This window comes from Octopus bimaculoides, chromosome 5 (genome assembly GCF_046866305.1).
Source record: "Octopus bimaculoides isolate indiv1 chromosome 5, ASM4686630v1, whole genome shotgun sequence".
Classification (NCBI taxonomy): domain Eukaryota; kingdom Metazoa; phylum Mollusca; class Cephalopoda; order Octopoda; family Octopodidae; genus Octopus; species Octopus bimaculoides.
In genome coordinates, this window is record NC_142932.1 from 63,822,603 (window position 1) to 63,838,720 (window position 16,118).

Sequence of the window (16,118 nt, forward strand, 5' to 3'; positions counted from 1 at the left end):
GAAAATAACAACCTGTTTCCAGAAGAGCAGAAGGGATGCTGCAAGGGCTCATACAGCTGTAAAGATCAATTATTGATCAATAAAGCCATAACTGAAGACAGCTGCAGAAAGAAAAAAGGCCTCAGTATGGCCTGGGTGGACTACCAAAAGGCTTTCAACAGTGTTCCCCACACGTGGATTCTCGAAACACTAGCCATAAACAAGGTGGCACCAATTATTATAAAATACATAAGGCACTCTATGAACAAATGGCAGACAGTGCTACAGCTCCAAACAAAAGAGGGACTTGTGAAAACGAAAGCCATCCCCATTAGAAGAGGAATATTCCAGGGAGACACGCTCTCTCCACTCCTGTTCTGCTTGGCACTCACACCTTTAACTGAATTGCTAAATGGAACTGGTTGCGGTTACAAATGCTACGGAAAAACAGTCAGCCACCTTTTATATATGGATGACCTAAAATTATATGCTAAAAATGACAAAGAGCTAGAAACACTACTACAGACAGTACACGGCTTTACCAAGGAAATAGATATGAAATTCGGATTAGAAAAATGTGCCAAAGCAACCCTGAAAAGAGGAAAATTAGTTAAAAGTAGCAATATAACACTAGATAAAGCCAATGAAATAAGAGAACTAGACGAAAGCCAACCATACAAATATTTAGGAGTCAGTGAACTAGATAGGATACAACATACACAAATGAAAGAAAAAATAAAGAAAGAGTACTATAGATGAGTTAGATCAATACTAAAAACAGAGCTCAATGCTAAAAACAAGATAATAGGTATCAACACTTTAGCTGTCCCAGTAATAAGTTACAGCTACAATATCCTTAACTGGACACTAAACGAACTATTTAAAATAGACAGGAAAACAAGAAAAATAATGACAGGATATAGGATGCACCACCCAAAATCTGACATAGAAAGGCTATATATACAACGTACAGAAGGTGGCAGGGGTCTTATACAGCTGGAAAACTATTATAAAATAACCACTATAGGACTGCAAAAATACCTACTCCAGAAGCAAGGAAAACTAATACAAATAGCCACAAAACACGAGCAAAACAAAAAAAGTGTTTTCAGTATTTAAGGAAGCTGACAAATACAAACAAGAAATCAATCTACCTAACAAATACGAAGAAGAAGAAGAAGAAGAAGAAGAAACAACAAAAGCTATAAAACAAATGAAATCCAAACTAAAACTAGAACAGCAACGGACCATGATAAAACGATGGCAAGAAAATCCCCTACATGGTAAATACTGGGCTAAACTAAATGCAAAAGAAATAGACAGAGAAAAATCCCAGCAATGGTTGAGAAGCTCAGGACTCAAAGCAGAGACTAAAGGATTTTTAATTGCTGCACAAGACCAAAGCCTCCCCACCAGAAATTACCAAAAACATATAATGAAAAGAAACATAACAAGTAACTGTAGAATATGTGGAGATGGACAAGAAACAATAAATCATATTATCTCTGGCTGCCCTGTCCTGGCTAAGAAGGAATATATTCACAGACACGACAGAGCTGGGACCTATATACACTGGAAGCTATGCCAACACTATGGAATAACAACAGAAAAAAGATGGTATAAACACACGCCAGAAAAGGTCACAGAAAACGAGAAAGCAACCATACTCTAGGATATGCCAATACACACAGATAGAGAAATTAAGGCCAATAGACCAGATATAGTTGTCAAAGATCATGAAGAAAAAAATGCTTTCTAATTGATGTATCAATACCAGCAGATGACAACGTTTCTCTAAAAGAAATGGAAAAACTTTCAAAATACAAAGACCTGGAAATAGAGGAAACTTGAATGTGGAATCTAAAAACAGAAACAATTCCTATCATAGTAGGTGCCTTAGGTATAATAAAAAAATATTCAGACAAATACATAACAAAAACACCAGGACTTACAAATATATATAACATACAGAAAATTGCACTACTGGGCACTGCACACATCCTACGCAAAACACTTTCAATACAGTAACCATAAGAGCATCACAGCAAACCACAGCACATACCCAAGGCACACAGAGCTGCGCTCGGTAGTGAAGTGAAAGCACATTATAAAAATAAAACTACTGAGCATAATAATAATAATAATAACAACAATCCTTTCTACTAAAGGCACAAGGACTGAAATTTGGGTGGGGCGGACTAGTCAGTTACATCAACTTCAGTGTTTCACTGGTACTTAATTCATTGATCTCAAAAGTTGAAAGGCAAAGTCAACCTTGGTGAAATTTGAACTCAGAATGTAGCAAGGGCAAAATACCTATTTCTTTACTGCCCACAAGGGGCTACACACAGAGGAGACAAACAAGGACACCTTCCATATATGATAATGATAATAACAATAACTAGCTGGACCCATGAAAAATTCACAGAAAACATAAAAAATGTAAGCATCGGTAAATTGTGTGCTGATGCCATGAGAAATGTTTCTATATCGTGAGAGTTATAGAATATAGAAAGATGTGTAAAACCAATGACTATATAATCCAACCAAAATATCTCAGTTATGCAAACGTAAATAGAATTACTATTTAGCCTTAAAATACGTCGTACATATTCAAAGAACATTCTTGGTTTAGTGGTACATAACCTTCTTCTGGTATTCTTTTATTCTTTTGCTTATTTCAGTCATTTGATTGTGGCCATGCTGGAGCACTGCCCTTTAGTTGAAGAAATCAACCCCTGCGCTTATTCTCTGTAAGCCTAGTGCTTATTTCATCAGTCTCTTCTGCTGAACAGCTAAGTTACAGGGATGCAAACACACCAACATCAGTTGTCAAACAATGATGGTGGGGAGACAAACACAGACACAACAAAAAAAAATATATAAAAAAATATATAATATATATATATGACAGGCTTCTTTCAGTTTGGTTGGCCCGAGGCTATAGTAGAAAACACTCTTTAAAGTATAGAGTTTAATTTTGTGTAGCCACCTGTTAGCAACATTTCTCCCCCACCCATTTTGTAGGGGGTGTTACCCATTTTTCTGGGCTCTTTTCACAGCTATAACCTGTTCGAAATTTGCATTAATTTTTGTATGCAAAGAAAAAAAAAGGAAGGGTGGAGGGACTTGTTTGTATTTTGTAGAGAAAACATTAAACATGCCTGAAAAAAAACTTGGTCATTCCCCCCACCCAACTAAAAGACATGAAGAACTATGAAAGAAGGTGAATAGGTACCAGGGGTGAGGGAAAGAAAAGAGAACTAACAGTCAATCATTCTAGAACTCCTAGAATAAAAACGTAAACACCTGAAAGACTTTCCCTTTATTCATTACTAAATGTCTTTCCCTCTTTTTTATTGTTAAAAGCAAAGAAGCTAGAAAAGATTGATTGTATTTCAGTCTAATTGTCATTGTACATGACTGAGACTTTCCTTTCTTTGTCTGTGTCGCTCCTTTTCTCTACAGTTAAGAGAGTGAAGGTACGTGGCTCATTGGTTAGGGATGTTCAATCTACGATTGCAAAGTCATGGGTACAATTCCCTGCGGTGTGCTGTTTTTGAGCAAGGTACTCTACTTCACCTTGCTGCAGTCCACTCAGCTGGCAAAAATGAGTTGTAGCTGTAATTCAAAGGGGTCAGCCTTGTCACATTCTGTGTGAGACTGAATCTCCCTGAGAACTACCTCATGGTATGCATGTCTGTGGAGTACTCAGCCACTTGCGTGTTAATTTTATGAGTGGATTGTTCATAGATCAGATAAACAGGAACTTCGTCATCGTAACCGATGGAGTACCATTTTTTAAAAAAGAATGAAAGAAAAGGAAATGTTCCATATTGTAAGGCAAAAACATCATGTGTTTAATATAAGCAGAGAAAGCTAAAATGAAATAATTGCTATTCTGTCTTATATTTGCCCTCAACTCATGCTCAGTTTGATAACAACAGTCTGCACATCAATATTTTTCTGGGGCCTTGGCCTCCAGATTTTTGAGACCCACAAATGCCGCTGTTAGGACCAGATTAACACCCACAGTGACCCTAATGACTAAAAAAGTTTTCCTGCCTCTATATAGGATCTTTTTTCGTTTTCTTCCAACCACTTGAAGGTTTATCTTGCTCCAGTCCACTCAGCTGGCCAAAGTGAGTTGTAGCCTTGTCATATTCTGTGTGAGGCTGAATCTCCCTGAGAACTACGTTAATGATATGCATGTCTGTAGAGTACTCAGCCACTTGCAAGTTAATTTTATCCTTGTATGGTAACGGAAAGTGAAAGTGACGTGCAATATTTGCTGTGTCTATATATCAACTTTTCTTTGGATCTATGTATTTACTGTCTCTCTCACTTCCACTGTGTCTCTCCTCTCTCCCGCTTTTAATTTAACAATGTGTGTATTTATCTATGTATCTACTTTTCTTGCAATGTGATAAACATTTAAAAACACAAAACAAATGCCATCACCACTCACTGTCTCATTCACTCTCTTTCTCTGTTGCTTCCTCTCTGAAACATTTAAAAACACAAAAAGAAAGCTGTCACCACTTACTGTCTCTTTCACTCTCTCTCTCTCTCTTTCTTGCTTACTTCCTCTCTGTCCTCCTCTCTCTCGCTTTGCCACTCACTTCTTTGAAGTAAGTGTGATACACATGACAGGAACATACAAAAAGAACAAATTGGCATATTAATATTATTGATGCTTCTATGTTTCTATTGCTTTGATTTATGAACTCTATGAGTAACATTGCTTCAAAGACCTTTCAGAGGAACACCATTTCTACCACTTGTATTCACAGTCGTATTATGTCAATCATTACCCAAAATTTATGACCATAGATAAGGGTAGGCATAAACACTGAACTGAAAATAGCAAGTTTAGCTTTTACACATACCTCCCATCTTCTGATGACTGAATGCTGAAAATGGTGCATTACTAAACCAGTTTCTGCAATTCTCGCACTTAATTCAGCCTCCTCCCTCTGTCACTCATTAAAATGACTCTAACACATGTGGTAAGAATGTCCCAGGAAAGAATCATTGGACAGGTTTTATGGGCAAAATGAACTGGCAGGAGACCCAGGGATAGACTGCAAACAAGATGGTTAGATAACATCCATGAGCTCATAAGGCCTCAAAAGGATAAGAGGCAGAATTGATCTTAGAGTAATTTGAACTCAGAAAGTAAAGAATCAGAAGAAATATTTCAAGGTATTTTGTTCAATATTCTAATGGCCCTATCAATATATCACCTTAATAATAATCACAAAGTATATCAGCAATAATGTGGAGAGATGGATGAGAGGAGAGAGAAAGCAGCTAACTTGTTCAGAGAAGTAACTGTTGTGATAGTGGTAGAAGAGGCAAGATGAGGAAACAGGGTTTATGTGAGCTTGTGGTTTAAGCATCATCTTGATAAGTGAATCTTTACCAACCAGTGAAATAACCTTCTTTTAGATGTATCCAAGGTCATTTGTAGCAGCAGTTACATTTCATATACATAAGTAGCACTCTAATGTTGGTCTACTTTAAATTTCACAGAATGTTAGCACCTGATCAGGGCTGATGTATGTCTTGAAACTTTTGTCTTTGTGTTGCAGTTTTGGCTATGTTTTGATTGATCATGACTGAATGGAGTGAGGAACAAAATAGTCACTTTGATGTATGTAGCAAACATATCTTTGTACCATTGAAAAAGACTAAGTCATCATGTTCTCAGTGAAATTCCTTAAAGTATTGAAGGTATGGTATGAGATAGTATGGTTATATGGATGATATAGAAGGTTAAGGATCGACAGAAGTCCATAGGAGTATTTTCTATGTGCAGAAGAAAGGGTGTGGGGATACTAACAATACAGAGGATGCCAGAGATGATAATGTGAGTTAGTGAGGAAGCTTCTGGCCCTAGTAGAGAGATAGGTGGCATCTATAGATGGATAACTTTGCTAAGTTTTCATGCTACACAAGGTTAAGCGAGTTGTTGATGTCAAAAGCAATAACATGACATGACAAAAGTTTTTAAAAGTGACAGTTTCTAATTAGATTCTGATCTATGGAAACATAGTGGTGGTCTTTGAGGGTTGTTGCTAGCAATTGTTTCCATTACCTTTAAAATGTTGAAGAGTGAATAGTAAGTTGGCTGTCAGCAGAGTTAGAGAGGTTTCACTTTTTAGAAATGAGATACACTGTTGCCTACTTACATAGGATGATCATCTCTATACTCTAAATTCAAATCTTGCCAAGGTCAACTTTGCCACAGGTATGTACAGAACCTGTTTACTTTTCCACTTTTTACTCATAACTGTCAATTCCAAACTCTTCACACCTGATCAAAAATGCAAGCACCAGCATAATAGTTTGATCGGTGACAATAATGAATGAAGAAAAAGGTGCAGGAGTAGTAATATAGTATGTGAAGTGCAGAGAGTCAAAATGTTCTAAGCAAATATAAATTAAAAAGGATGTAGTTTCAAGTCTTAGTACAGTTCCAAGTCTACAAGAGATCACAATGTCTAGAAACAATATTACTATAGTAAAGAAATCTCAACTATAGTTATGCATTCTCAGAATGCTAAGGAAATTAGCATAGCAACTTCTATTAGTATATACAATTAAGAACATTCTGACCTGCTCATAACTGCTTTCTATTTAATTTAAATAATTTGAAAAGAGTTATAAAAACTGTTAAAAATGGCATTAACATATTACTTCCATCTATGGAAGAGATTTACTAGAATTTCATTTACTAATATATTTTAATTCAATAATAAAACTTTTGCATTAAATTTTTTTTTAAATCATAGTTTCAAAATTTCAGGCCTGCTGTTTAAGTATCATCAATGAAAATCTCAATGATTCAATAAATAAAAGTAGGATATGCAATTCATATAAAAGAAATAACAATCCACTGCAAATTTAAAATTTAGTAATAAAAATTTTGATTATAATTTTTCAGTAATGCAATATCATTAATCTAAAACATTTAACCTTTTCTGAATTTGTAGAAATGTAGCTTTTTCTTAAAGTAGCTTCCATGCTATCTTTTTCTTCAAACTGTTCTTTATTGGTTTTAATTCTTAGTTTAATTCTACAAAAAAAAAAAGGAAAAATAAAATATTACTTGCAATATATCATTAATTAAATGTTAATGTAATAATAAAATGTTAAATACATAACACCACCAAACCTGATAAAAATAAACTTTTAAAGAAGAATGTTTAAAATATAGAAATTGTTCCATTGCACTAGCTTCAACCCACTGGAATACCTGGGTATGGCTTCCACTTCATACATAATGGTCTCTTGGCATATTGGCTGTTAAGCAGGCATGTGTTACTACCTCTGCATGAATAGTTTACCTCTATGTTATGTCTGAAACTATTAGCTAAGACTGCTTCATATTTGTTATGCAGCTAAAAGAAATATAGAAAACTAATGAATAGTTTTCTATATTTATGTGCAAATATAAAATGTTTCTGTTAATCTAAGAATAGCCCTACATACACAGATTTTAACATTTAGAGAGAAAAGTGTGAGAACCAAATGACTTTATGGTAGTGCTTTTTGTGTCGGCATGGGTCAAGCATATAATGAATTTATTTCTTGAAACTGCTAGCAGCCACAGCCACATTATAGTAAGGGGTAGTGGCCTCTTACTATAATGAAGCTGTGATTACTAGCTGTTTTAAGAATCATATTAAGGCACAGGCATAGCTGTGTGGTAAGAAGCTTGTTTCCCATGCACATGGTTCTGGATTTAGTCCTGCTGCATGACACTTTGGGCAAGTGTCTTCTACTATAGCCTCAGGCCAACCAAAGCCTTATGAGTGGATTTTGGTAAATGGGAACTGAAAGAAGTCCATCAAATATACGGATATGTTTATGTGTCTGTGCTTCCCTACCATTGTTTACCAACCGATGTAGGTGTGTTTACATCCCCATACTTAGCAGTTTAACAGAAGAGACTGATAGAATAAGTACCAGGCTTACAAAGAATAAGCACAGGGGGTCAATTTCTTTGACTAAAAGGTAGTGCTTCAGCATGGCTACAGTCAAATGACTGAAACAAGCAAAAGAATAAAAGAATATGCTTACTGGAGGATTTGAAGATCCTCTTAGTTACATTTTGCATGAGGTTTTTAAATAATAAGGGTCGCAGCGGGAAAATACTGTAACTCAGCTAAAATGGTAACTATTGACAGATTTGTATCTATGATAATCCTAAGATCAAAGGTAGTGAGAGTATAGACCTTTTCTGATTCAATCTAGGGTGTGTCCATTTGCACCTTTAGATATGACCAAGGAGTCATCTCTATATAGGCCAAAGGTGGTTGAAGAGAATTTTCTATATAGGGTGTTTAGAAAATACAACTTTAATGGTCACAGATACCAGTACTGTCAAAAACTTCCAACACAGTGTCAAAAAAAGCTGATCTGCTGGCAAGCATTATATCCCTTTCACTAATATCCATAATTTTTAGCTAACATGAGTACCTTACACAACAGTTACCTAAATACAGAAGGATAAAAATCCACAATGCAGTAAACCTAGCTCTGCCCCTACCATGATTGTTGCATCATAGAGAGAGATGAGAGGCTCTCTTTTTGCTACCATTAATCCTCCTAAATAGATGTTTACATGCTTATGAAGAAATAATAACACTTGCTCACTTAATAGCCAAAATAATGCAGAAACAGTTATATAGGGAGTGGAGGTTGTAGCCAATGACCCCTGAGGGATAATGCAAGTACAGTGATATGTAAGAAAACCTTGTCAAGATGTGACTGAACAGCTATAGGTCTTCTGTAAATCCAGGAAAGGTTAAATCTTATGATGCTATCTTGACATATGTGATGTTTGATTTCAACTGGAGGCTGAGTGAAAGATGCAGGCCATATCTTAACAGCAGCAAGAGATGAAGGCTCTGCTTTGTTAAGATGAGGATGATTCTGAAGGGTTCTCGTCATCTGGAGGTCTCTTTGAACTCCAAAATAAATGTTTTTATGATCTATGAGCATAAATATATTCTCAGAAACTAGTCAAGTCTCTCCAAATAGCAGACTAGTAATTGCTTTAATATGAGATTTGCTCTCTTCTAATGTAATGAACATTCTAAGTACAAGAGCAGGCTGAAAAGTTTATAGGCTGACTATGAAGGAGTGATGCTACAGCTGTGAAATCTTGCATGCATTAATTTCAACTATTCTTATTAATAATTGTTTCTTTTCAGGTAAACTGATATCTGACTATTTAAAGAACACTTTAAAAGTAACTAGTAGCAACTTCTCTTGAAAATCAACAAAATTTGGCATCAGGAAATTATCAAGTACCTGCAGAAAAAGGGTTTAGTCCTAAATGACATTCATGCTGATATGGTTGCTACATTAGGGGATGGTACAACAGCTTTATCAACAGTGTGAAAGTAGACAACTGAATTTAAGCGGGAAAGAGTCTTGAAGGTGACCCAAGGTCTGGACATACTGCAACTGCCACCACTGAAGAAAACATTGGTTGTGTTTACCACATGATGATAGATGACAGGTGATCGACAATAAATCAAATAGCCAATACTATTAACATATCCTATGAAAGAACTGAGAATATTCTGCATAATGAACTTGGCATAATGAAGGTTTCTGCTTGGTGGGTGTCAAATCTGACACCTGATCAAAAGTGCGCCAAGCTGATCATATCCCAGGAAAATCTGACATTGTTTGAGGTAGATTCAATTGGTTTCTCTGAACATTTCTTAACTCAGGATGAGTGTTGGGTCCATTACTTTGAGCCAAAGACAAAGAGACAATCCATGCAGTGGAAACAACTCTCATCTGTTCACCAACATGAAAAATTACTTGACTGGGAGCCAGTATCACAGGGATGATGTCATCATGTCTACTGTTGATTACTATTTTTGAGCAACAGAATGAAAGCTTCTTCACCAATGGGATCCAAGCACTGCAAGTGTGTGGACTGCAAAGGGACTATGTTGAAAAATAAACCTCATTTGGTCACATTCCATTAGAGTCTCTTGGTCAGTCTATGAACTTTTCAGTTGACCCTTGTAATCCTCCACACCTCTCTATCTCTCTACTTGTCTCCCACTCACTGTCTTTCCCTCCTTCCTTCTCATTTATTTGTGTGCATATAAAGCACAGTTACAGACAGTTTGTGTCTTTTACTAATCTACCTTACCTTACTATATGACTTTACCTAATTACTTTATTACCTCTTTTTAATCCACAATAAGAGATATAACTCTAGAAGTCTTCCACCAAAAGGTTTTGATAAAATCATGCTCTCCTCAGGTTTTATTACAGTTTTCCTGAAGCCAAGTGGTTTCTTTTTACCCTTGTCATTCTGCCTAGTTAGATGTAAATTTTTTGCATACATAGTGTGAAATGGATCTAGCAATACTGTTCTTGTCAATCATACTGGATGACTGTCTGGTACTGTCCATTAATTATGCTCGGCCACAAGGTGGTTCATAATTTATAATTTTGTATTTAATATATGCATGCATAAGTGTATGTATGTATGTATAATAATATTGACGTCGAGGGTTCCAGTTGATCCGATCAACGGAACAGCCTGCTCGTGATATTAACGTGCAAGTGGCTGAGCACTCCACAGACATGTGTACCTTTAACGTAGTTCTCGGGGATATTCAGCGTGACACAGTGTGACAAGGCTGACCCTTTGAATTACAGGCACAACAGAAACAGGAAGTAAGAGTGAGAGAAAGTTGTGGTGAAAGAGTACAGTAGGGTTCGCCACCATCCCCTGCCGGAGCCTCGTAGAGCTTTAGGGGTTTTCGCTCAATAAAGACTCACAACGCCTGGTCTGGGAATCGAAACCGTGATCCTATGACTGCAAGTCCACTGCCCTAACCACTGGGCCATTGCGCCTCCATAATAATATAAATAACATACATATATATGCATATATATATATATATATATATATATATATAATAGAAATATGGTTGAAAATAGAAACTATACGCAGAAATGAATCCACATTTATCTAACTCAAACCACAGACAATCTAGGGGACACAACTCCACCGACCTAACCTCCCTTATACCCAAAACTAACATTCAAACAACAAATAGGAATTCAGCTTGTAATAGAAAATCCAGACATAATTTTCAAGGACTCCTGCATACAAATCAAAAGATCCATCCAAGTCTCCAAACTAACCTAAACTTTCGGGAACCACTACCTACCAGTCTACTCCCAACATCTTACAGTCAATGGAAAAATTTGCCTCCCAGACTTAACCCTCAATATGGATACTTAAAGCATTCAACTAGACACAACCTAACTAGACAACATAATTTCTCCCTCCACCCACATTACAAAATGAAAAATAAATTTAACCAAAACCACATCAACCATAGACAATATAACAACCTTCAGTACAACCATAATCGGATCTTGTTCAAAACGGGGGCACCAGTATTTTCTTAACGAAACACTTTGAAACTTGGGACACTGGTAGAATGTGTCATATAAACATCTTTTTCTCTTAGTCTTCTTAACAAAAAAAACGTACATCGCAAGTTATTTCATGTTAAAGTTGTCGTATTTCTGTAATTTCAACCAATGACTGACGTCCATTCAGCCGAATACATTAAGTGCTGACTACGTAAACAAACGATTCTCAAACAATTCTGGCGGTGATAAAATTATTATTTCCTTGTCAAAAAATGGCTGAAGCATATTGGCAGTAGGGTTAGGGTTAGGGTTAGGGTTAGGCAGTAGCTAATAAACCTTTCATACAGTTCAGGCAGATGTTAACGAAATAAACACGCGTGAAAGAAAATGAAAGAAGCAAATGTACACATATAGTTCAGGCAGATGTTAACGAAATTATAAATGGAGATTAAATACGCTTTACACCGCTTAAACTGCCAAAGGAGTAAGTGTAAACAGCTGAATACTTGTCAGTGATTGGTTGAAATTATCGAAATAAGACAATTTTTTACATGAAATAAATTCGAATACAAAAATTTTTTTCTGTTCTATAACACAAAATAGATAAGTATACAAAGTTTGAAAGTCTTTCGGTACCAAAAACACTACATAAAACATTAATGAAAACTGGTGCCCCCGTTTTGAACAAGATCCCCATAATCTAGTCTGCTACAGTCACCCCACCACAAACATACTACCACAGACACACTACATCCCATTTTTTCCTCACCAAACCAAACAACAATACAGACTTCCCACAACAATCCACCTCCTAGAACCCTTTTTTTAGACCTAAATCAAAGAAACAGTGATGTGAAATGGAACAAAATGTACAACCGAAAATAATCAACTTATCAAAGAAAATCCTAAGTACTACACAAACTAAAATTCTAGCATGGGGTTTAAAGTTTACACCAACCCCTTGCAGATCAAACCCAAATGAAATTAAGGATAACACTATGGATTTTTGTTGCAAATTGCACCTCTCAGAAGCACTCCACAACTACACCAGTGAAGATGACTCGTTAGTAAAAAACAAAAACGAATACTGTCCTACAAAATGGAGAAATAAAGTACTTGATGATTTTGGTGAACACATTACCAACTTTCTTTTCAATACCCTACAAAAACAAGGAATTAAATCCAGCCTTAACACAAATGAGTGGAAAAACCTAATCGAGTTAAAAAATGATACAAATCTGACGATTAAAGAAGCCAATAAAGGAAGTGCGGTAGTAGTGATGGACACAGAGTACTATAAAAATTTAGTACTCTCCATGCTGGAAAATAATATTTACTATGAGAAGATAGTACAATATAACCCACAGAAAACAGACACTTAAAAACTTATCCTCCTTACTTCAAATACATGGAAAGGGCCTCACTAAAAAAGAAATTGACTATTTATCTAATTTTAAATACAAACCAAGTCTACTCTACAAATTACCTAAAATACACAAATATCTACATATTGCAAAGATTCTCCAAGCCTAAGCATTAATGTTCCTCCTCCTACTTACCTCAAACTAAGACCCTGTTTGAGCAACTTCCTCGACATCTTACTCAAACCGTTTCTAAAATATGTGAAAAGCTTCATCGGGGATGACTTAGACATGCTTAACCACCTCCCGAAGAGAATAAATGAAGGAACCCTGTTAGTATCATTCGATGTGGTGAACCTGCACACCAATATCCTACATGATTATGGCATAGAAGCAATCACCTTTTGGCTAGAAAAATACCCAGAGATCCCAGGATGCATCAACCACAGATTCATAATGACAGCACTGAAATTCATCCTACTGAACAACTATTTCATGTTCGATACAGTCTACTATTGACAAAAATGTGGAATTATAATGGGAGCCCAAGCTGCCCCAGTGATTGCGAACCTTGTAATGGGTTACCTAGAACTTAAAATATACCAATAATCACTACAAAAATATGGCACCTCAATTCATTGCTATTTAAAGGAGAACTGGAAGAGGTATTTAGATGATTGCTTTATACTTTGGAAAGATAGCATGGACAAACTCCTCAATTTCAAAATAATGCTCAACAATATCAATAGCAACATACAATTTACCATGGAACACAGCAATAAACAACTCCCTTTTCTTGACATCAGAATTAAAATAGTCAATAACCACACCAAAACAGACATCTTCTATAAACCTACAGATTCAAAACAATATCTATTATTCAACTCATGCCACCCCAAACACATAAAAATGAATATACCTTACAATCTAGCAAAAAGAATCAGTACCATAGTTTTGGACACCAATACTTGTGAACAAAGATTCCTTGAACTCAGATCAATACTAATCAAGGGACATTACCCAACGTCATTAATAAACGATGGGATTAAATGAGCAAAGGAAATAGACGTATGAACACTAAGGGAAGTCAACCGAAATACTAAACCAGACTTAAAAATACTCCCATACATCTGCACACATAACCCTAGAAACAACAAAGCTTTTAACACTATCATCCAAAATCTACCCATTCTCACAGGAGATAAAACAATGAACAAAATTTTAGGCTCACACAAAATTATCAAGAGCAAAATGCAACCGAAATCATTGAAAAAAATTTTAACCAGCGCAAGACTTTATCCATTAACAAGGGAACTAAAAATGAAAAAATGTGGTCAGTCTAACTGTGGCATATGTCTCCACCTTTTGGCGGGTTCAGAGTTCCACTTTAAACAAGGTTTAATATTTAAGATTAAATCAAATTTCACCTGTGCCTCAGAAAACCTAATCTATGCCATTACCTGCTTAGGGTGAGGTAATCAATATATTGGCCAAACAGGAATATCACTCCGTCGAAGAACAAATCCGCCACCCACAATACAGACAGATACAGGTCAGTGAACACATAGATAGGTGTGCTAGGAACCTTAATCCTAATTTCCTAATTTTCCCCTTCTGTCAATGTTCACAGAACACCTCAGTACAGCAAAGAATGAATAAAGAAGCAACTTTCATCAATAAATATCATCCACAACTTAACATGAACACAACATAATAAAGAACACGACTAACCTTACCAATAATACCACTAGCACCCATACATCCCTTACACTATTCATATTACAGTATTATATCGACCCTAATTGCACCTTGTCCAGAACTACTTACCTCCCTTACACAATCTTTTTTTACTCAGGGACTAGTAGACCCGAACACCATTTAATAATCAGTGCACATTCAAAGCCAGTGAAAAGTAAAGACGATACTGGTTTGACTTTGAACCTCTTTAACAATTCAAAATAATGAATTTAATTCCTCTTAATTCTACCTCAGTTCATCTAATTGTATTTATTTATCGCTACTTTTCATAAAAAAGCCTTTATTTTTTTTTATATTCACTGTGCTTTTTTTTTTTTTGCTTCTTTCTTCTTACTTTTCCCATATATATACATGGCCGTTTTCGTGCGGGTGACACGTAAAAGCACCCACTACACTCTCTGAGTGGTTGGCGTTAGGAAGGGCATCCAGCTGTAGAAACTCTGCCAAATCAGACTGGAGCCTGGTGTTGCCATCCGGTTTCACCAGTCCTCAGTCAAATCGTCCAACCCATGCTAGCATGGAAAGTGGACGTTAAACGATGATGATGATGATGATGATACATATATGGGTACAGGATGTCACCAACAGTAAACAACATGAAGTACGAAAACAAATGAGTTCAATATGCAAACAACAAGAGAAACAAATGGAAAACAGGACAAGTAACACAAAGAATGACCCTTCATCAGTTGTCAGCTGTCTATCTACTCTTCATTTCGAGCATTAAATGACAAGTTAGACCAAAACGAGGGTATACATATGTATATATATATAGCTGTGAGTGGACACAGGTATGCACCTATATCTGTGTGTGTGTGTGTGTGTGTGTGCCTTTTTATGAATCAACTATTTTAAAGCATATATATATGTAGCTTGACTGAATTTAATTGTATTCTGATTCCTGTCTGATGATGTGATTAGCATACTTGAACACAGAAATGTGCATTATAGATATGAAATGAAGAAATACCAACTTCATATTTCATGATTTTCTCTCATATTAGCTGTATTCTTTATACAAAACAATAAACCTGCTATAAAATTATTTGAATTTCACTGGGTCAAGTAACATCGATACTATCAAAAGCCACAACCTTTGTCACACAGCTAGCACATCCATTTTCACTTATATATGTGACAAGAGCCAAGAAGCTTGAAACATCGATGTATGGGATCCTGAATGAACCAGATGTTTTCACACTTTTTTACCATAAAGGAGATATATTCTCCAGGGTAACTACAGTGTATTTGCCTTTTAGCAGTTGAAATATGTCACAAACATATTTCAACTAACCTAAATTCTGCTTATGCCTAAGCACTGTTTAGCGCTAACATTTCATTACACACACACATACACACACACACAAAATAGACAAATGGGTTATCTGATATTGCTACAATTGTTTCATTAGAAATTTTTGTGCAATAAGCATAATATAATTGATTGATTAATATGTTATATAACTCCCAACTCATCAGGCCACCAAATAAGCAGGTGAATGATAACTTGTTGATTAATCAACAGATCATTGACAAGTAAAATTTCTATCAGTATGACTAATATTCAATAAAATTCTAGAGGGTGTGTCT

At 35.9% G+C, this 16,118-nt stretch overlaps 1 protein-coding gene across 1 annotated transcript in view; it reads right to left on the reverse strand.

The window, feature by feature from the left end:
* Positions 1–16,118, reverse strand: part of LOC106869597 (HORMA domain-containing protein 1) — a 660,018-nt gene that overhangs the window by 310,145 nt on the left and 333,755 nt on the right. The window contains exon 11 of the mRNA XM_089352345.1: positions 6,961–7,060. Within this exon, the coding sequence (XP_089208471.1) occupies positions 6,961–7,060 (100 nt within the window). The remainder of the gene's footprint in view (positions 1–6,960; positions 7,061–16,118) is intronic.